Source organism: Oncorhynchus keta, chromosome 27 (assembly GCF_023373465.1).
Source record: "Oncorhynchus keta strain PuntledgeMale-10-30-2019 chromosome 27, Oket_V2, whole genome shotgun sequence".
NCBI lineage: Eukaryota > Metazoa > Chordata > Actinopteri > Salmoniformes > Salmonidae > Oncorhynchus > Oncorhynchus keta.
This window is the reverse complement of record NC_068447.1, coordinates 40,736,689-40,760,420: the sequence shown is the minus strand read 5'-3', so window position 1 is coordinate 40,760,420 and position 23,732 is coordinate 40,736,689. Positions and strand designations below refer to the sequence as shown.

At 41.4% G+C, this 23,732-nt stretch overlaps 1 protein-coding gene across 1 annotated transcript; it reads left to right on the top strand.

The window, feature by feature from the left end:
* The first annotated feature begins 865 nt into the window (after positions 1 to 865).
* On the top strand, positions 866 to 22,880 carry LOC118360046 (ganglioside-induced differentiation-associated protein 1-like 1). Its single transcript, XM_035739100.2, is given in 7 exon segments — positions 866 to 1,331; positions 7,290 to 7,482; positions 14,167 to 14,340; positions 18,273 to 18,367; positions 19,560 to 19,674; positions 21,055 to 21,194; positions 21,197 to 22,880. Coding segments are annotated over 7 exon segments (1,104 nt in total). The 5' UTR covers positions 866 to 1,148; the 3' UTR covers positions 21,401 to 22,880.
* The last annotated feature ends 852 nt before the right edge of the window (positions 22,881 to 23,732 follow it).

Genomic DNA, 23,732 nt, shown 5'->3' with positions numbered 1-23,732 from the left:
CTTAATACAAAAATTGACTCTAAACTCGTATTGCTTCAATTCATATGATGCAATTCAAAACTTGAAGTGCTGCCATTTACAGCCGCCGAATTTATCTTAGAACATTTCATATTCAGCACGAACCCCTCATCTTTATTTGTGCACTTAGCTGAACGCCACCTTGAGGCTTGCTTGGGATGCCTAGATTCCTGATTGCTCAGCCCTAGCATGTAAAATTCGCACCATCTACTGGCACAGATGAATCATTGCAATATTTGTAGATAAAAAAAACACAACAAAAACACCTAAATTGCTCTATAAACATGGAGTAATTGAGTTTTTTTATGAGTAAAATGAGAAGGGTTAATGCAATTGATTCAATGCAGCTAAATTGCTCTATAAACATGGAGTAATTGAGTTTTTTATGAGTAAAATGAGAAGGGTTAATGCAATTGATTCAATGCAGCTAAATTGCTCTATAAACATGGAGTAATTTAGTTTTTTATGAGTAAAATGAGAAGGGTTAATGCAATTGATTCAATGCAGCTAAATTGCTCTATAAACATGGAGTAATTGAGTTTTTTATGAGTAAAATGAGAAGGGTTAATGCAATTGATTCAATGCAGCTAAATTGCACAATCATTAGTTGGATTGGGGACCCTATACTGTAACCTGTTAAAACCTAAACATACAATAAAATGCTTTTAATGCTTTTTAATCCAACTACCAATATTGACCACCGTCCTTTTAAAAACAAAGACCTATCAATAACGGCTATCCTACACTCCTTCCTCATAGAGAGCACTTTGACCTTCTCGTAAAATGCACCCTCTCGTCACTGGCGCATGTTTGTGCGCGTGTGATGTAATAGTTTACACAATAATAGAATTGTAAACGTATTCCCATGCTCGAGTAAATGGTTAACGTTGTGTGGATTACGATATAACATTTTCTGCCAACGCAAGCGTTAAAGAAAGATATCTAGAATTCAGTACTGGGCGCTGTCCAAAATTGATGCTGCCGCGTCGCGTCGAATCTATGATGCTCTGTTCGTGGTGCTGAAATCCTTTGCGCTCTTGTTCTCTCTCCTTTTCTCTCTGTCCCTCCCTCCTTCCATCTCTCCTCTCTCCCTCCCTTGGTCCTCTCCCACATTCACAAAACCCTCTGTCATGGCGTCTTCCAACAATGTTACCCCCACCAACTGTAGCTGGTGGCCAATCTCAGCCATGGATGAAGACGGTGAAATAACAGATATGGAGAAAAGCGAAGAGCCAGCTATAGAGTCGAAACCTAGTTTCTCTAAAGACAAGCTTGTTTTGTATCACTGGACGCAGTCTTTCACCTCTCAAAAGGTAACACACCGACAGCATGAAAATGAAATGGAGGTGTTCCCACTCTGTCTCTTACATATCATATCTGCTTTAGCTATATATTTTTTAATTCAATATATTAGATGTTTTATATATATAATGTTGTAGGCCTACACGTTTGTGTTATTTTTTTATTTTACATTTTGGCAATATTTCTCATACGAGACGTTATGAAACCTCTGCATCATCAGGTGTGGACATTTTCCTCGACATTGAATTATACGAGATGGATAGTCTATAACTGTATTGGTGATCAATATCTGTTATATTCCAATGGATTCGGTGATTAGAATACGGTGTCTAATTCTAACAAGGCATATGCTATGTTTGGACAATTTTCGCCTCATTCATGAGAAATCAGTCTTCACCTCCTGTGGTCCAAAATATGAGAATGTAAATAATTGATTGAAAGTGAGGTATCTCTGTGAAAAACAAACCAAATGGAACATTTCAACCTTCCCTGTGCCTTTCTCTCAATGTAGTGCATATGTTGTTAAAAAATCTATTCATAGACTTGGCCATTTTTATTCCAATAGTATATAGGGCCCATCGTGAGCCTTTTTGATACAGATACATTTCTCTAATGAGTGGTATATCGTTCCACAGGGATGCTGGCCCATGTTGACTCCAATGCTTCCCACAGTTGTGTCAAGTTAGCTGGATGTCTTTTGGGTGGTGGACCATTCTTGATACACACAGGAAACTGTTGAGCGTGAAAAACCCAGCAGCGTTGCAGTTCTTGACACACTCAAACCAGTGCACCTGGCAACTGCTACCATACCGCGTTCAAAGGCACTTAAATCTTTTGTCTTGCCCATTCACCCTCTGAATGGCACACACACGCACAATCCATGTCTCAATTGTCTCAAGTGGATTTAACAAGTGACATCAATAAGGGATCATAGCGTTCACCTGGATTCACCTGGTCTGTCTATGTCATGGAAAGAGTCCTTAGTGTTTTACAAACTCAGTGTATATTACGCATTTTGAATATAGAGACATAACTGTTTCGTTTTTTCCCCAAATGCACATATAGTGAACGCAGGATCAACATTTAGCATCAATATGACATATAGAAACATCATGCAATGAAGACAACATGTGGGCCAGTGTTGCTAGGTACCTGGTTAGACATCCGCTCTACACATCTGTTTGTATTGTGCTCAGCTAGCTTTGCTCCACTCCAAACCAGTAGGCTATTGGCTCCAAACCACTCTGGGAGCTACTGCTGATCTGGTCCTGTTGTCACTCAACAGTAACAGTAAACATAATTTAAACGTCATTGTCGAGGGTTCCACATAGAGAGGTTGCATTCCTTAACGTTTCGACAGTCCTACATCTTAATAGAGTAGCCTAAAACTGTCATTCGGCAAAGTGTACTATGTACAACTTGAGGTTGCTGTTAATGATGGTTTAGGCGGCATTGGATTTGAGATAATGAACAGGGAATGTTAGGATACCCTGGTTCCTCTGTCCTCTCAGCACCAATATACAGTATGTGACCAACAAACAGGCAAATGTGTTTTATATTTCAGAATACCATAAAAAGTACATTCATTTATGTCCTTGCACAATTCACATGATCCATATAGGGATTTTGGTCAAACCAAGGAGGACTAAGACAGATGTCCAAGTCACTGCAAATATAGCTGAGACAGGCCAAAAAAATTGCTCTGTCATTGCATTAACCTGTACAAACCTGTTTTTCTTGATATCTTTAGAAAATCATCAATGTATGTAAACTATATCTCAATCTCTCATAATGTAGTTCATTTTAATCATTGATCCGCCTGACATACAGTACATGATCGATTGTGCACAAGAGGAATGATATAGCATGAGTTTGATACCTTAAGGTTACGGCATCATCTGAAGCAATTGAAGAGAAATACTTCACTGTCTGTCATTCTTAACTGCTGCAGAAGGTTGGAGATTTACACCTTTGTCACTACAGTATACCCCAGAGCCTGTAAGTCTCTACTGCTAGATCTTATACAGTAGTCCACACTCAGATGTCAGTGAGTCCAACTCAGGTGTCAGTGGATCCCTGGGTCAGATATAGAGATCTCTATCGCTATCTATGGTTCTGGTGTTCCAACTCAGATGTCAGTGGTTATCAGTGACAGGGCCGATTACATAGCATATGAACACATCAGTTGAGGGCCTCTTGGAGGTCGGGGCACCGACAGATAGCATATTATGAGAACGTTGGTTGGGGACCCCCTGCATATGACGCTGCTGATTATTATCTATCCTATTGCCCTAACTACAGTGCATTTGGAAAGTATTCAGACCCCATGACTCTGCAGCACTCCACCATTCAGGCCTTTATGGTAGAGTGGCTAGACAGAAGCCACTCCTCAGTAAAAGGAACATGACAGCCTGCTTGGAGTTTTCCAAAAGGCACCTAAAAGGACTCTCAGATCACGAGAAACAAGATTCTGTAGTCACATGAAACCAATATTGAACTCTTTGGCCTGAATGCCAAGCGTCACGTCTGGAGGAAACCTGGCACCATCCCTCAGGTGGTGGCAGGGAATGGGAGACTAGTGGGAGACTATATAGATAGAGATGAATAGTAAAGTATGATGATGAAAACCATCTCTAGAGCGCTCAGGACCTCAGATTGAGGTGAAGGTTCACCTTCCAACAGGACAACGACCCTAAGCACACAGCCAAGACAGTGCAGAAGTGGATTTGGAACAATTCTCTGAATGTCCTTGAGCCAGAGCCCGGAATTAAACCTGATCGAACATCTCTCGAGAGACACAAGCTGAAAATAGCTGTGCAGTGACTCTCCCCATCCAACCTGACAGAGCTTAAGAGGATCTGCAGAGAAGAATGGGAGAAACTCCCCAAATACAGGTGTGCCAAGCTTGTAGCGTCATACCCAACTGACTCAAGGCTGTAATCACTGCCAAAGGTGCTTCTACAGAGTGTTTATTTAATTTAACTAGGCAAGTCAGGCAAGAACAGTTAAGGACAATTCTTATTTTCAATGACAGCCTTGTTCAGGGGCTGAACGACAGCTCGGGATTCGACAAGTCCAATGCTCTAACCACTAGGCTACCTCAGAGTACTGAGTAAAGGATCTGAATACTTACTGTATGTAAATGTGATGTTGAAGTTTTTTATTTTCAATACATTTGCAAAAAAGTAAAAAAAAATGTTTTTGCTTGGTCATGATGGGGTATTGTGTGTAGATTTAAAAAAATCCATTTTAGAATGAGGCTGCAACGTAACCAAAAGTCAAAGGGTCTGAATACTTTCCGATGCACTGTATATATACATACAGTGCCTTGCGAAAGTATTCGGCCCCCTTGAACTTTGCGTCCTTTTGCCACATTTCAGGCTTCAAACATAAAGATATAAAATATATTTTTTTTGTGAAGAATCAACAACAAGTGGGACACAATCATGAAGTGGAACGACATTTATTGGATATTTCAAACTTTGTTAACAAATCAAAAACTGAAAAATTGAGCGTGCAAAATTATTCAGCCCCTTAAGTTAATACTTTGTAGCGCCACCTTTTGCTGCGATTACAGCTGTAAGTCGCTTGGGGTATGTCTCTATCAGTTTTGCACATCGAGAGACTGACATTTTTTTCTCATTCCTCCTTGCAAAACAGCTCGAGCTCAGTGAGGTTGGATGGAGAGCATTTGTGAACAGCAGTTTTCAGTTCTTTCCACAGATTCTCGATTGATTCAGGTCTGGACTTTGACTTGGCCATTCTAACACCTGGATATGTTTATTTTTGAACCATTCCATTGTAGATTTTGCTTTATGTTTTGGATCATTGTCTTGTTGGAAGACAAATCTCCGTCCCAGTCTCAGGTCTTTTGCAGACTCCATCAGGTTCTTCCAGAATGGTCCTGTATTTGGCTCCATCCATCTTCCCATCAATTTTAACCATCTTCCCTGTCCCTGCTGAAGAAAAGCAGGCCCAAACCATGATGCTGCCACTACCATGTTTGACAGACCATGTTTGACAGTGGGGATACTGTGTTCAGGGTGATGAGCTGTGTTGCTTTTACGCCAAACATAACGTTTTGCATTGTTGCCAAAAAGTTCAATTTTGGTTTCATCTGACCAGAGCACCTTCTTCCACATGTTTGGTGTGTCTCCCAGGTGGCTTGTGGCAAACTTTAAACGACACTTTTTATGGATATCTTTAAGAAATGGCTTTCTTCTTGCCACTCTTCCATAAAGGCCAGATTTGTGCAATATACAACTGATTGTTGTCCTATGTACAGAGTCTCCCACCTCAGCTGTAGATCTCTACAGTTCATCCAGAGTTTTCAGTTCTTATGTTTGAAGCCTGAAATGTGGCAAAAGGTCGCAAAGTTCAAGGGGGCCGAATAGTTTCGCAAGGCACTGTATCTACCTCAATTACCTCACACCCCTGCACACCAACTCCGTACTGGTACCCTGTGTATATGGCCAAGTTATTGTTAGTTTTACTTACATTGTGTATTTATTCCTTGTGTTATTATTTTTCTATGATGTCAATGTTTTCCCTCTCTGCATTGTTGGCAAGGGCCCGGAAGTGAGCGTTTCACTGTTTGTTTACACCTGTTGATTACGAAGCATGTGACAAATAAAATGTGATTTGAACACATCAGTTGAGGGGCCCTCTGGAGGTTGGGGAATTTAGGAATTTAGCTTTAAAATTTGAGAATTTTTTTTTTCTGCCCCATGGCAAAATGTGTAGAATTGCAGGAAATTTGCTTTAAATGAGGTGGGGGAATTTAGGAATTTAGCTTTAAAATTGCAATAAAAAACTGTGCTAGTATGGCCCTGGTCAGTGAGTTTATGATGAGGAGTTAATGTTAAGGTCCAATTAATAGTCTGGTTAGAAGAGTTAGATTGGTACATTTGCTGCAACCATATGATTGAGGAATATTTGTAATCTTTGAATTGTTGTTCTGGTTGAGTATATACCCTAATAATTCTCTACAGTCATCTACTTCAGCTACTGTTTAAGTTTCATGCTGTTACATAGGTAATCAGTGATGGGACTTGTTGCAGTAAGTTGAGCAAGCTACAAGGTCTTCCTGTTCTGTCTCATGCACCAGTCTTCCTCCCTCTGTGCACAATAGCGTGGGGTCAAGGTTACCCTGTACTAGACAGGGGTTGTAATAATTCCTAGGCTTGAACTTTAAAAAAATTTGATGCACTCACACTCACACTTTGCGATGTTTTGTTATAATTTGTCTGGTCATGTACAACAAACCCATGGCCCCCTCAACCTCCACAGTGTAATTCATATTCTTTCTACAATAGCCGTCTACGGAGCTTGGCATGGCTTTTAATAAGACACTGTAAATGGATACTGTCTGCCTCACAGAAGCCCTTTTAGTTCGTATTGAGCACAACAACACATCATTATTTTGCTTGGGATTATGAACACAAAAGAGAAAGGGGCCTACATCTGGCGGTGATGCATGAACAGTACTTTTTCATAAGGACTTTTAACATCCTGTTTCATGCCTGTCTGTACTTGTGTAGAGCAGGCTTCTCTGCTCTAGGGTGTGCAGTTGGTTAGAAAGTAACAGATAATTGTTTCCTTTTAAAATTGTTTTCCAACAAAACATTGTACAAGTAGCAACAATAAGCTAAATTGCGAATGCAACTTAAAATTTGATTTCTTATGTTAACCCTTGTAGACCTGAAGGGATTTCCCTCTTAGATTCACTTCACTAGCACATATTTGTAATACGATTGTAATAACAAGGACCATCAAGAGTACTGATTGCGCAAAGCCACAAAAAAAAGCAAAGAAATGAAGGTGTAACTTGTGTCTCTGAAGATGAAATGTAGATGTAACTTGTGCCTTTTGCTATGAGACGAACATGTAACTTGTGTCTCTGAAGATGAAATGTAGATTTTGCTATGAGACGAAGATGTAACTCGAGTGTTTCTCTGTGTTTCGTCCAGGTGCGTCTGGTGATCAATGAGAAGGGTCTGCTGTGTGAAGAGAGAGACGTAAGTCTCCCTATAGCCGAGCACAAGGAGCCCTGGTTCATGAGGCTCAACCTGGGGGAGGAGGTGGCCGTCTTCATCCACGGAGACACCATCGTCTCAGACTACAACCAGATTATAGAGTACCTAGAGGCTCATTTTGGGGGAGGTATTGCCTTTCAGAGTACTTGATCTTTTTCCTTTAAGGTTACTTTAGGGCAGGGGTGTCAAAGTCAAATGGACGGAGGGCCAAATAAAAAATTTAGCTACAAGCCGAGGGCCGGACTGTTCGAATGTTCATTGAAAAAATTTTAAATGACGCATATAGTCTAGTGAACCTAATTGAACCTACTGAAAACCTAACAAATATATTCCAATATGATCAGATAAATAAAGCAATATTTTCTTATGGCTCTGTCAGTAATCTTTAATTTTCAACAGACACAAAAGACAAATTTCCTTTATATAAAAATCCCCATAACATGAACATTAAATGAAAGAAACCGGTATTCAAGGCACCATCAGTAGCCTATATTTTCTATTTTAGCAAAAGTGGGCTAAATTTACTTCAAAGAAAAAAACAATAATAGCAATTTTCTATCATCCACTCAACTGAAATATTTTTAAAATATAATTGGATTGAAATACAATAAAATAAAGTGCAAAAATCTATTAATCAAAAACAACACTTTGTTTAAGGAGAAGTAACATGCAGTGAAAACAAATATTAAACTTTAACTTTTAAACTTGAACTGAGTAAAACTCTAAATATGTGATTGCACAGTAATGTTCACTTGTTTGAGGTTGAGGGTGATACTTGGTGGTGTCCCATCTTTTCCACAAGTTCATCAATGTTCGGGAGGTAAGGCTCTGAGCTGAGGAAATCCTCAGAATTGAGTGGAGGTGTTCAGCAGTAAGTCGACTTCTGTGTGATGTTTTGTTCAAGTTCATCAAAGAAAACAGTTGTTCACACAGGTATGTGCTGCCAAACATAGACAACGTTTGAGCAGCCTGGATGCGCAGCTGGGGAGGAAACGGGCGAACTCCGCAGCACCCACTGCCGCATATTTTGCCCTCAGTGCATCATTGCATTGGAGGTCAATCAACTCCATTTGGAGGTTTGGTGGTGAGCTTTCCACGTCAACAGCAAATGGGTTACCGAGCAGTTCCAACCTGCTTTTTTGTGCTTCAAAGTCAGCAAATCGGCGTCGAAAGTCAGCGGCAAGCATACCTATTTTATCAGCCAACTGTGCGCTCGGGAACGCACTGGTAGAGAGCTTCTCTTTCATGGTCTGGCAGCTGGGAAAGTGGCTCAAATTTTCTTTCCGCATCTGCGTCTCCCACAGAGTCAGTTTGGTTTTAAATGCCTTCACTGTACTGTACATATCAGAGATGACACGATCCCGACCCTGCAGCTGCAAGTTCATTGCATTCAGATGACTCGTAATGTCACACAGAAAAGCCATTTCACACAGAAACATTTCGTCTCGGAGTTGTGTTGTGTCTTTCCCTTTGCTGTCCAGAACAGACAAATCTCCTCACGAAGCTCGAAACATCTTTGAAGCACCTTTCCCTGGCTTAGCCATCGCACCTCTGTGTGATAAGGCAAATCACCATGCTCCGTTTCTAACTCCGTCAGAAATGCCTTGAACTGGCGGTGATTCAAACCTTTGGCTCTGATAAAGTTAACTGTGCGCGTGATGATGCTCATTACATGCTCCATTTTCAAGGCTTTACCGCACAACGCTTCCTGGTGTATGATACAATGATAAGCTGTCAGCTCACCTGTCGCGTTTTCCTCTTGCATCTTTTCCCGTATCTTCGCCACCAGTCCGCTCCTGTGTCCACACATCGCAGGTGCTCCGTCGGTTGTCAAACCCACGAGTTTTTCCCAAGGCAGCTCCATCTCATTTACACATCTTGACACCTCTTCATACAAATCATGCCCCGTAGTTGTGCCATGCATAGGACGTAAAGCCAAAAACTCCTCTGTCACGCTTAGGCTGGAGTCCACTCCGCGGATGAAAATTGACAACTGGGCAATGTCAGAAATGTCGGTGCTCTCATCCACAGCCAAGGAATATGCAATGAAATCTTTTCCCTTTTTCACAAGCTGCTCTTTTAGATTGATGGACAACTGGTCTACTCTCTCGGCAATGGTGTTTCTGCTCAGACTCACATTTAAAAAGAGTTGCCTTTTTTCTGGGCAAACTTCGTCACAAACTTTAATCATGCAGTTTTTGATGAAATCCCCCTCCGTAAATGGCCGGGCTGATTTAGCGATCTCTTCTGCCAAAATAAAACTGGCCTTGACAGCAGCCTGGCCTTGTGATTTGGCTTTTTTGAACAGAGCCTGTCGAGATTTGAGGCCTCGTTTTAATTCCTCTGCCTTTTGTAGCCTTTGTTCCATGTCCATATTCTTGTTTTTGTCCGCGTGTTTCGTTTCATAATGTCGTCTCAGATTATACTCTTTCAGTACCGCCACACTTTCTCCACACAGAAGACACACAGGTTTTCCAGCTACCTCCGTGAACAAATACTCCGACTCCCACCTTGTTTGAAACCCCGGTTCTCAGTGTCCACCTTCCGTTTTGCCATTTTTGATGGGTATCTGAAAGTTAATTTTACTGTGATGCTGACAACTGCTGTGCCAATAAATATTGAAATGAAGCAGCCTACTGCTCGGTGCGTCACCGTTGCATTGTGGGAAATGTAGTATTGGTGCGTGTAAAAGATCTGCGGGCTGCCGGCTTGCTGCGGTCTGCGGGCCGGTTCTAATAATAAATCAAGATCATCCCAGGGGCCGTAAAAAACCTTCTCGCGGGCCGGATGTGGCCCGCGGGCCTTGACTCTGACATATGTGCTTTAGGGTCTCTTTTCATCCATGATGTTACAGTAGTGACTGCATAGCAAACAGTATACAACCAGGTCATAGCGATGGCCTACCTAGAGACTAACTTGGGGATGTACTGCTTTTCCGGGCTACGTCTTTATTAGTAACCATAAACAGTATTCACCAGGTTATTGAATACTTACAGACGGAATTGTGAACAGTTGTGAACAGAGATACATCTAATTGGCCAATCTTGTGGTTCACTGCAGCTCAAGGATCAATTATCGTCCATGACATTAAGTCAGTGACTGGCTGGCGGCTGCATAGCAAAGAGTAGAGACGTTTTGAGGTTTCTATTAAGGCATTAATGTTGCTATTTTAATGTTCGTAAACCGTGTTAAGCTATTTTTTCACCAGGGAAGTGTAATTCAACCCAGATACTAACTGTATTCTGTGCGCCATGTTTTTCTCAGTATATCACGTGTCCTATCATGGTCCTTTGGGTCATTTGCGGTGGTGGTTGTGGGTCGTTATGTAATGCTCCGAGAGAATGGCTCCAGTAAGGCCTGCAGGGATACAGTATTTACCATGGCCAATGGATGAAGGACTTCCTCTTACTTCAGATCGAGACACTTCACACTCACCCATCCATGACAGAGAGGCTTGATGCTATAGAAGGGCGACTATACTGATTTCAGATTTCAGTTGCAACAGATGTGCTCCAATGATTTCTCTCATGTCATTAATGTCCATTTGTAACTTTCAAGCTCTTATTTTATTTTAAACAGATGTAGCTATTTTTCTTTAATGACATTTGGATTATTTTCAGTTTACATTAATGTTCAATATGGCTGTTCAGTAGCAGATTTGTTTTCAGCAGGGACCAGTGGGGCAAAGAATTTAGCATAGTATATGTCAGGGTAGTTTATCTCCCTGTTTCACTTTGTTGAAAAACTTTTTAGCCCTACTGAACACGACCCAGACCTCATGCTCATTTTAAAGAGGATGTGTCATCCAGCTGCTTGATTTACAGATATTGTCTCCAATTCTGTGTACTTTCTAATGCACCCTGCCAAAGGGGACTGGAGTTGGCCTAGGAAGTGTAGATGAAGCATCAGAGACAATCCTGTCATAGTAAAGGACAGGAAATCAGGTGCCAAGTCAACTCAAGTTAGCCTATTGTTGAAATCCTACCTCTAGCAAGGTGAAATGCACTGCCATATCACTTACTATTTTATGGTAGCTAAGCACTAGCCTGACGCCTCACACTAAGTTCTTATGCTGTTCTGTCATTCGCTACAGACTTTAGTGTGAATCTGCCATCATTGAATGTCGTTTGAGTGCCGTTGTTTATGGTGAAAACAAAGTCATCAGCAATTGGATCGCCTCTAACCAATCACAGTATTAAAGCCAATTATGTACTTCGAAAACACCGCTTCAACCACGTTTTCTGGCTCTGGCCCAACCCATTCGTTTTCTGGGACCAATCAGACGCCATGAATGTGTTCGCATTCGGTGAAGGGTTGGGGAGAAATACCGCGTTCAAAACAACTGGGAACTCTCCAACTTTAAACTTCACTGCGTTCAAGACAACTGCTAATTCTGAAAAAAACTAGCTCAGACTGGGATTGTTTTTTAAAAACGGTCATCCAACTCAGAATTCCAAGTCAGAAACTCTGGCATCTTTCTATAGTTCTGACTTGAAGATCACTGACGTCATGATCTGACCTCGTTTTTTTCAAGAGTTCCCAATTGTCTTGAAAGCGCCATATGGTCATATCCAGACTCCTTGAGGAGGAAAAACAAGTTTGTGGGCGTGGCGTAGAATTTTAGCAGAGCAAGGCGTCTGGGTAGCCAGGCAAGCTGAACCTTAATCTCTCTTTATGCTCTCCTTATGCTTTCTCAGGGAGAATCTTATTTTGGTATTTTGTCAGCAGTGTCCCATTTGCTTGCCATGTATCAGAGTGAGATGTGACTGGGCAGTAAAACATAGTGAGTTCAGTGGGTTCTCTCCAGTGCGACATTTTATTGTGCACCATCATCATGTTGGCACGAGGTGCAGCAGTGCTGTGGCTGTGTCCAAGCCAAGGCCATGCCCCTGTTTGTGTTCTGTCTGAGGATGGGTGCTTAGCGCTGCAGCAGAGCGCACCAGCAGCAGACCTCCAGAGCCAAGCCACGTACGGCCACAGCCATGCCCAAGTCGACCTGTTGGGCCTGGACTGATTAGTCAGCAGTCTGCCGGGTGCAGCTCCAGGCCTCCAGCTCCACCTTAAAGACACACAACCAGATTAACAGCACAGACTGGAATATCCCCGAAATATGTGTCCCCACTCCCCGTCATCAGTCACAGCTTTCTGGCCAGCCCTCAGAAGCTCATAGCCTACCTAAACTAGCTCGTATTTTAATCTAAAGTAAAAACACATAGCTATTTTTTGATCTTGTGGAATGTTTGCTTCTGGTTCTGCATATTGGCCTATGTATCCCATTGTCAGAAGCAGGGTTGTAATTGAGCTTACTCCATTCACAGTAAAATCCCCCTTACACACCATTGTTAGGCTTTGTAAGTGGACTGTTGCACATAAAGTAAAGGCTGAAGTTGGTATACAGTGTTGTCTATTTATGTTACAGGCCTATATGTTAGAATGCTATATGGTCCTATGTGTTACAATGCATTCAGAGAGTATTCAGACCCCTTGACTTTTCCCACATTTTGTTACGTTACAGCCATATTCTAATATAGAGTCTCATTGGGTATGATGCTACAAGCTTGGCACACCTGTATTTGGGGAGTTTCTCCCATTCTTCTCCTCAGCTCTTCTCAAGCTCTAGCAGGTTGGATGGGGAGCGTCGATGCACAGCTATTTTCAGGTCTCTCCAGAGATGATCGATATGGTTCGGGCCCTGGCTGGGCCACTCAAGGACATTCAGAGACTTGTCCCGAACGCCACACCTGCATTGTCTTGGGTGTGAGCTTAGAGTCGTTGTCCTGTTGGAAGGTGAACCTTCACACCAGTCTGAGGTCCTGAGCGCTCTGGAGCAGGTTTTCATCAAGGATCTCTCTGTACTTTGCTCCGTTCATCTTTCCCTCGATCCTGACTAGTCTCTCGGTCCCTGCCACTGAAAAACATCCGGAACACCATAATGCTGCAACTACCATGCTTCCCCGTAGGGATGGTGCCAGGTTTCCTCCATCTTGGTTTCATCAGACCAGAGAATCTTGTTTTTCATGGTCTGAGACTCCAAGCGGGCTGTCATGTGCCTTTTACTGAGGAGTGGCTTCCGTCTGGCAACTCTACCATAAAGGCCTGATTGGTGGAGTACTTGCAGAGATGGTTGTCCTTCTGGAAGATTCTCCCATCTCCACAGAGGAACTCTGGAGCTCTGTCAGAGTGAGCATCGGGTTCTTGGTCACCTCTCTGACCAAGAACCTTCTCCCCTGATTGCTCAGTTTCGCCGGGTGGCCAGCTCTAAGAAGAGTCTTGGTGGTTCCAAACTTCTTAATTTATGAATGATGGAGGCCACTGTGTTCTTGGGGACCTTCAATGCTGCAGAAATGTTTTGGTACCCTTCCCCAGATCTGTGCATTGACACAATCCTGTCTCAGAGCTCTATGGACAATTTCTTTGACCTCATGGCTTGGTTTTTGCTGCTCTGACATGCACTGTCAACTGTGGGACCCTATATAGACATGTGTGTGCCTTTCCAAATCATGTCCAATCAATTGAATTTACCACAGGTGGACTCCAATCAAGTTGAAGGATGATCAATGGAAACAGGATGCACTTGAGCTCAATTTCAAGTCTCATAGCAAAGGGTCTGAATACTTGTGTAAAAAAAGTTAGCAAAAATGTCATTATGGGGTATTGTGTGTAAATTAATGAGGGGAAAATATATTTTAATCAATTTTAGAATAAGGTTGTAATGTAACAAAATGTGGAAAAAGTGGTCTCAATACTTTCCGAATGCATTGTATGTTTGGCTGTAAATACCTCTGTCTGTGTGTACCTGGTTTCTTTTTAGAAACGGTGGCCCAGCTAATTCCCGATGCTGACTCTCCACTCCACGAGCGTGTGCAGCAGTACCGTGAGCTGCTGGACGGCCTGCCCATGGATGCTTACACACACGGCTGTATCCTGCACCCAGAGCTCACCACCGACTCCATGATCCCAAAGTATGCCACCGCTGAAATACGTAGTAAGTCAAGTCAAGTTCAGTGTAACCCTTTACAATTAATTGTAAAATATTCACATACAGTTGAAGTCGGAAGTTTACATACACCCTAGCCAAATACATTTGAACTCTGTTTTTCACAAATCCTGACATTTAATCCAAGGAAAAATTCCCTGTATTAGGTCAGTTAGAATCACCACTTTATTTTCAGAATGTGAAATTTCAGAATAATAATAGAGAGAATTATTTATTTGAGCTTTTATTTCTTTCATCACATTCCCAGTGGGTCAGAAGTTTACATAGCATTGCCTTTAAATAGTTCAACTTGGGTCAAACGTTTCAGGTAGCCTTCCCCAAGCTTCCAAAAATAATTTGGGTAAATTTTGGCACATTCCTCCTGACAGAGCTGTTGTAACTGAGTCAGTTTTGGCAAATTTATCCCAGGCCTCCTTGCTGGCACACGCTTTTTCAGTTCTGCCCACAAATGTTCTATAGGATTGAGGTCAGGGCTTTGTGATGGCCACTCTAATACCTTGACTTTGTTGTCCTTAAGCCATTTTACCACAACTTTGGAAGTATGCTTGGGGTCATTGTCCATTTGGAAGACCCATTTCCAACCAAGCTTTAACTTCCTGACTGATGTCTTGAGATGTTGCTTCAATATATCCACATAATTTTCCTACCTCATGATGTCATCTATTTTGTGAAGTGCACCAGTCCCTCCTGCAGCAAAGCACCTCTACAACATGATGCTGCCACCCTCGTGCTTCAAGATTGGGATGGTGTTCTTCGGCTTGCAAGCCTCCCCCTTTTTCCTCCAAACATAACAATGGCCAAACAGCTCTATTTTTGTTTCATCAGGCCAGAGGACATTTCTCCAAAAAGTAGGATCTTTGTCCCCATGTGCAGTTGCAAACCGTAGCCTGGCTTTTTTTATGGCGGTTTTGGAGCAGTGGCTTCTTCCTTGCTGAGCGGCTTTTAAGGTTATGTCGATATAGGACTCGTTTCACTGTGGAATTTGATACTTTTGTATGTGTTTCCTCCAGCATCTTCACAAGGTCCTTTACTGTTGTTCTGGGATCGATTTGCACTTTTCGCACCGAAGTATGTTCATCTCTAGGAGACAGAACGCGTCTCCTTCCTGAGTGGTATGATGGGTGCGTGGTCCCATGGTGTTTATACTTGCATACTATTGTTTGTATAGATGAGCGTGGTACCTTCAGGCATTTGGAAATTGCTCCCAAGGATGAACCAGACTTGTAGAGGTGTACAATTATTATTTTTTCAGAGATCCTGGCTGATTTCTTTTGATTTTCCGATGATGTCAAGCAAAGGGGCACTGAGTTTGAAAGTAGGCCTTGAAATACATCCACAGGTACACCTCCAATTGACTCAAATGATGTCAATTAGCCTATCAGAAACTTCTAAAGCCATGACATAATTTTCTGGAATTTTCCAAGCTGTTTAAAGGCACAGTCATCTTCGTGTATGTAAACTTCTGACCCACTGGAATTGTGATACAGATAAGTGAAATAATCTGTCTGTTAATTAACAATTGTTGGGAAAATTACTTGTGTCATGCACAAAGTAGATGTCCTAACTGACTTGCCAAACTATAGTTTGTTAAAACTTCTTAGGGCTGCAATCCTGTTAACGGGATGATATGACAACATCCAGTGAAAGTGCAGGGCGCCAAATTCAAAACAACAGAAATCTCATAATTAAAATTCCTCAAACATACATGTATCTTATACCATTTTAAAGTTAATATTGTTGTTAATCCCACAACAGTGTCCGATGTCAAATAGGCTTTACAAACACCACAAACGATTATGTTAGGTCACCACCAAGCCAAAGAAAAACTCAGCCATTTTTCCAGCCAAAGAGAGGAGTCACAAAAAGCACAAATAGAGATAAAATTAATCACTAACCTTTGATGATCGTCATCAGATGACACTCATAGGACTTCATGTTACACAATACATGTATGTTTTGTTTGATAAAGTTAATATTTATATAAAAAAATCGGAGTTTACATTGGCGCGTTACGTTCACTAGTTCCAAAAACATTCAGTGATTTTGCATAGCCACATCGATTCAACAGAAATACTCATCATAAAGGAATATGATAATACACATGGAATTATAGATATACCTCTCCTAGATGCAACGCTGTGTCAGATTTCAAAAAACTTTACGGAAAAAGCAAATCATGCAATAATCTGAGACGCAGCTCAGAAAATAAATACAATTTTCCGCCATGTTGGAGTCAGCAGAAACCAGAAATCACATTATAAATATTATCTTACCTTTGACGATCTTCATCAGAATGCACTCCCAGGAATCCTAGTTCCACAATAAATGCTTGATTTGTTCGATAATGTCCATTATTTATGTCCAAGTAGCTACTTTTGTTAGCGCGTTAGGTACCCATATCCAAACGCTCGTGCAGGTCCCGCATAACTTCGAACAAAAACTTCAAAAAGTTATATTACAAGCTGAAGAAACATTTCAAACTAAGTATAGAATAAATCTTTAGGGTGTTGTTATCATAAATCTTCAATAAAGTTCCAACCGGAGAATTCCTTTGTGTCTAGAGAAGCAATGGAACGCAGGTCGATATCATGTGGAATGCGCATGACCAGGAAATGGCTCTCTGCCAGTAACCTGACTCATCCAGCTCTTATTCAGGCCCACAACACAGTAGAAGCCTCATTCAAGTTTCTAAAGATGTTTGGAAGCCCTAGGAAGTGCAACTTCATTCATATCCCACTGTGAATTCAATAGGGCCTGGGTTGAAAATCGATCAACCTCAGATTTCTCCCTTCCTGTTTGGATTTCTTCTCAGGTTTTTGCCTGCCATATGAGTTCTGTTATACTCACAGACAACATTCAAACCGTTTTAGAAACGTCAGAGTGTTTTCTATCCAATACAAATAATACTATGCATATATTAGCAACTGAGACTGAGGAGCAGGCCGTTTACTCTGGGTACCTCTGGGCACCTTTCATTCAAGCTACTCAATACTGCCCCTTCAGCCATAAGAAGTTTCACAAGAAATTTGTGGAGTGGTTGAAAAACGAGTTTTAATGACTCCAACCTAAGTGTATGTAAACTTCCGACTTCAACTGTAGTATGAACTAAATTATTTTGAGATGTTTATTAGTAGACCACAAAAATGCATACAGGCAAGGCCCGTGCACATTGTAATAATATCATATTGAATATAAACAGAGTTCATGATCCGCAATATCCCAAAACAAAATGAAAACTGATATAATTATCCATTACCATTCGGCGTTCTCACAACATTTTCATGTTAACAAGTTGTCATGAACCAAATTACGCTGTCCAATTTCACCTTGTTTATCGTTAAAATCCATCAAATTGAATTGAAGCAATGTCACTCATTCTCTGTATGCGATATTAGGTCATTGAGTCCACACTCAGTACACGAATCCTTACTTCATGGACGTGTTGTGTAAATCATGGCTAGTCCAGCCAAAAGACTGCAGTGGAATATATTAACCAGGAAACCCCATGCCCTGTGTTGATGTCTCTTAAATAAACTTGCTTTATTTGTTGTTTGAAGCGGCACACCAATGTTTATATTTAATCCGAGTCATTCATGTGTTTTATGAACAACATGCTATCGACTTATATCTCACACTTTATACTTGAAATTGGTTGTCCTTGGGAAATGCAGATGTAATGGGATCTCTATTTGTAAATGGTGTATTTCTAATGAATTATACTCTTGTCAACTAGGAACATATACACTTGATCATTTGCTGTTATTGAACATCAACTCTCTGCCTTTGGTACTGTTTTAGACCGACAGTTGTGGTGACAGAAGGGTTTATCCGAGGTATTTACTCCAGTAGTCACTGACTATTGTCTCTTATCTCACTATTTCATCCAGGAGTCACTGATGTCTCTGTCTCTCTGTCCTCAGGACACTTGACCAACGCTGCGTCTGAGCTGATGAAGCTGGACCATGAGGAGCCCACTCTGACAGAGCCATACCTCTCCAAGCAGAAAAAACTCATGGTAAGACTGGCAGCATGGCACCACCAGACCGACCACAGGAGAAGCCTTAAAAGAGAGAAACATTACAGATGATTGTCACAATACAAACAATTGACCTTTCCGTTCACTCTAAATACCATGTGTGTGTGTGTGTGTGTGTGTGTGTGTGTGTGTGTGTGTATCTGTGTTTTAAAGGCATATAACAATTTCTTTAAATGAGCATGGCCTTACAACCTAAGTTGTTAAGATGAGGTGATACTGTTCTTACTCAAATGAACTGGTCACATTGACAACTGTAAGCAATATGAGCTGTAGTGTACATTTCTATTACACAGAGCATCTCCAAAATGGTTGTTTTTGACAATGTTTCAGTGTGATGTAGGATAGATATTGCGCAATTACCCCAAGTGATTGTGTCAGGTTCTATGTTAGTTATTTGTTGACCCATAATATAGCAACATGAATAGCTGCTACTGCCAGGGCCAACCTGCTGGCTAAAACAAATGGTTTCCCTTTAATGGCTTGGCTCTTCCTATCTATAGTCAGTACATATATAAAAATATGTTTATTTACCACTGTTGTTACCACTGTTACGAATAGGTTTATTTTCCTCTGTTATTGTATTCCAAGGGGACACAGACATGATTAGTTACTTGCTTGTGCCAGACGATGACATAGCACATGATAACTGGTAGGTCTTCTGTTGAGACCAGTGTCTCGGCAGATGTTGTCCATGTATGTTTCATGTGATCTTCCAAGAGGTATTGGCCCGTGAGAGGCTATCCATGGTGTGAGACTGAATATAGGCATAGAGATGGAGATGGGTTTCACATACACTATATATACAAAAGTATGTGGACACCCTTTCAAATGAGTGGATTTGGCTATTTCTGCCACACCCGTTGCTGACAGGTGTATAAAATTGAGCATAAACCATGTATTCTCCATAGACAGACATTGACAATAGAATGGCCTTACTGAAGAGCTCAGTGACTTTTAACGTGGCTCCGTCATAGGATGCCATCTTTCCAACAAGTCAGTTTGTCAAATTTCTGCCCTGCTCGAACTGCCCCGGTCAACGGTAAGTGCTGTTATTGTGAAGTGGAATCGTCTAGGAGCAAAGTGGTAGGCCACACAAGCTCACAGAATGGAACCGCAGAGAGCTGAAGCGCGTGTACTGTATTGTGATATAGGATTACTCTTGTGCTCACAGGCAAAAATATTGGACCATGACAATGTCAGCTACCTGAAGAAGATCCTTGGCGAGTTGGCGATGGTACTAGATCAGGTGGAGGCCGAGCTAGAAAAGAGGAAAATCGAGTACAAAGGTAAGGGGAGATTATTGTCCCCCTCGATGAAATCAGGGAGGGGACTGTGGACCTGCCTCTGTCCATATGATTGTCAGACGCAATATCTCAGACAGCGCTGGCCTGATTTTGACGAAACTTGGGTGAATGATGTGTCTTGCCATGGCGATCCGGTATTTACAGAATTACACTCATTGGCCCAAGGCGGAAGATATAGTAATTAACTGAAATTTGTTAGTTACACGGGGTGGGGCCCATTTGTGGGGGACGACATGTTTACCGTTGCCATGTTATTTATGTTTATGTCCTTCAGTTCAGACATTACCAAATATATTCTGTTTTATTTTCCTAGCCTGGTTCCAGATCTGTTCTATCTTGACAACTACAAATACAGTGGCAAGAAAAAGCATGTGAACCCTTTGAAAATACCTGGATTTCTGCATAAATTGGTCATACAATTTGATCTGATCTTCATCTAGGTCACAACAATAGACAAACACAGTCTGCTTAAACTAATAACACACAAACAATTATACATTTTCACGTCTTTATTGAACACACCATGTAAAAATTCACAGTGCATGGTGGAAAAAGTATGTGAACCCTTGGATTTAATAACTGGTTGACCCTCCTTTGGCAGCAATAACCTCAACCAAATGTTTTCTGTAGTTGCAGATCAGACCTGCACAACAGTCAGGAGGAATTTTGGACCATTCCTCTTTACAAAACTATTTCATTTCACCAATATTCTTGGAATGTCTGGTGTGAACTGCTCTCTTGAGGTCATGCCACAGCATCTTAATCAGGTTGAGGCCACTCCAGAAGGTGTATTTTCTTCTGTTGAAGCCAGTCTGTTGTTGGGTCATTGTCCTGTTGCATCACCCAACTTCTGTTGAGCTTCAATGTTGGTGTGCTATGCCTTTTTTTCTCCACACAGTGTTGTGTGTTCCTTCCAAACAACTTAACTTTAGTTTCAACTGTCCACAGAATATTTTGTCAGTAGTGCTTTGGAACACCCAGGTGGACCTTGGCAAACTTCAGACTTGAGCAATGCTTTTTTTTTGGACAGCAGTGGCTTCTTCCGTGTCCCCCCATGAACACAATTCTTGTTCAGTGTTTTACGTATCGTAGTCTCGTCAACAGAGATGTTAGCATGTTCCAGAGATTTCATAGGTCTGTAGCTGACACAACCTCAAACTATGTTTGTCTAATGTTGTGATGAAGATCGGATCAAATTTGAAGACCAATAAATGCAGAAATCCAGGTAATTACAAAGGGTTCACATACTTTTTCTTTTCACTGTACTATGGTCATATAAGAGTTGACAAGACACATATATCTGGGACAAGGCTACTTCATACCACTCTGCTACAGTATGATGTTTTCTTTTCCCCTTGGCAGGTCAAAAGTGTGAGTTGTGGCTATGTGGACCGGAATTTACACTAGCTGATGTCTGCCTGGGAGCCTTGTTGCACAGGCTTAAGTTCTTGGGACTCTCAAAGAAATACTGGGAGGACGGCAGCCGACCCAACCTCCAGTCCTTTTTTTCGAGCGGGTGCAAAAACGCTACGCTTTCCGCAAGGTTTTGGGCGACATCCACACAACCCTCCTGTCAGCAGTTCTACCTAACGCATTCCGAATGGTAAAAAAGAAGCCGCCATCTTTTTTCGGGGCCTCTTTCCTCATGGGCTCTCTGGGAGGGATGGGATACTTCGCCTATTGGTTTTTAAAAAAGAAATATGTTTAGTGAACGCCCCCACCTCCTTGTGTTAAATGTCTGTGTATTTGTGTGATGTTTCAACTTTTCTGTAATGTTTTACGACAGCAGGAAAATATGAATCTATATAGAGAACACTATTACTTACCTGGGTGAACAAAGAATATACAAACATTCCATACACAAAGGAATTCTTAACAGCAATTTGTTCTGGTATTCAATGCCTTCATCTATTTAATTTCTGGTCTATCGATCAACATGTTACTTTCTCATTAGCTCATTTTGGAGACATACTTTAGGTTCAGTTATATTGAATTATGGTCATATTCCCAACATATGAGAGAGCCAGACATAATGTTTTGACATTTGCATCATCATATCCAAAGTGGGGCTCATCCACAATCTGCGTGTACTAAAGATTTATTAAAGGGATATTTCTGGACTTTGACAATGAGGTCCTTTATCTACTTCCCAAGAGTCAGATGAACTTGTGGATAACATTTTTATGTCAACGTATCCAGTATAAAGGAAGCTTGAGGTAGTTTTGCGAGCCAATGCTAACTAGCGTTAGCACAATGACTGGAAGCTAACAGACACAATTAGACTTCCAGTCATTGCGTTAACGCTAGCAAGCAATTGCACTCACGCGAGTTAGCAACTTCATTCAAACTGCACGCAGCGACATAAAAATGGTATCCACGAGTTCATCTGACTCTGGGGAAGATGATAAAGGGCCTTATTGGTAACATCCAGAAATATCCCCTTTAATACAATTTTCCATCATTGTTTTGGCATTCACCTATTGCCCTTCACTCCTCTGTTGGCCTGGGGTTTCCGTTATTAAAACCCAGTCAATTGACATGATGAACACTGATACTGAACTTCGGATACTTCCTGTGCTGCCAAAAACTGCCAGATGAGACGTTAGGATAGCAAGACATCCAGTCAGTCCCAATTAGCTCCCTATCCCTTGGCCATAACTGTTGTTTGCAGATCTGTAAGCTCCACGACGACACTGCTTATACCTACCCAGACCCTTCAGATATGCAAACATTGGGCCAGAGGGAATGGTTCGGGAATGATTTGGGATCGGCTGTACCAACCAAATACAGACACTACCTTTAGAGCACCACGAAAACATATGCGCTCCAGCCATTCATTCATTAATAAAAGGTGATTCTCATTTCTCACACCACAGCTTTGAACTGATCATAAACTGATCCTTGAAAGTCAGAGGTATGATGGAGAAATACTAAAAGGGTAAATTGAGCCCTCTGCAATATTGAGTGGGGAATCAGTCAGTGGCCTTTAACAGGGCCCCTATAGAGTGCTTATGAAATTCTACATTGTTCAGTTAAATACTCACATGGATAGCTGACATTTTTTTGATTCCAGTTCAGCTAACTAACCTTTTTGTTTATTTTGTTATATGACTGGTATAACTAGGCATTTAACTTAAACTTCTAAAACCTAAACCTCTTATAAAACCCCCCTCTGGAGTCTCACTGAACTATACAATGTTCCCCTCTATCCAGGAGTGCTAGCATGCACTAAGACGAATGTGGAACGTTAGCAGGGTTTACATTTTATGATTACAAGGATTTATTTATATTTAAATGAGGTCGGGGTAAAAAAGAAACACAGGACAAGATGCAACACAGGAAGCTCCAGTTCTGTTTTTCAACAGAACCAGAATCTCTTTCACAAAAGTCTTTCCTCACGTCCTCTCTCTCCCTCCTTTTCAAAATATCAGAGGGAATCGAGGAGACAGGAGAGCATTGAACGAGAAGAGCTGAGGAATCTTGGATCTTCAGCTCTATTTCAATTGCTTAAACATCCATCCACTCCTTGTCAAGGCATGGGAAACAACTGAGAAATATACTTTTTCTTTTCAAGGTGTTTTGAGGAAGAGAAAATACTTGAGATTGAGTAACTGTGCAGATGGTTGTTAACAGACTGCATGGCTGATTACTACTGAGATGGGGCCTGGAAGAGGATTCTGAACCAAAGACAATGACCAATGTTTCATTAGCAATGTGTCAGCTGTGTGGGATATCTATGTCCTAAATTGCACCCTGTTCGCTATGTAGTGCACTCATGTTGACAAGGGCCCATATGGCTCTGGTCAAAACTAGTGCACTAGGTAAGGAATAGGGTGCAATTTTTGGATTTGGCCCTACCTAATGGTTTCACTTTTATTACTTCTCCTTGTCAAGACACACTTGGGGCCGGTTTCCTCGACACAGATAAAACCTAGTCCCGTACTAAATAGCATACTCAATGGAGAATCTTCATTGAAATAACTGTTTAGTTTAGGACAAGGTTTAGGTTTATTCTTTGTCTGGGAAACCAGACCTACAAG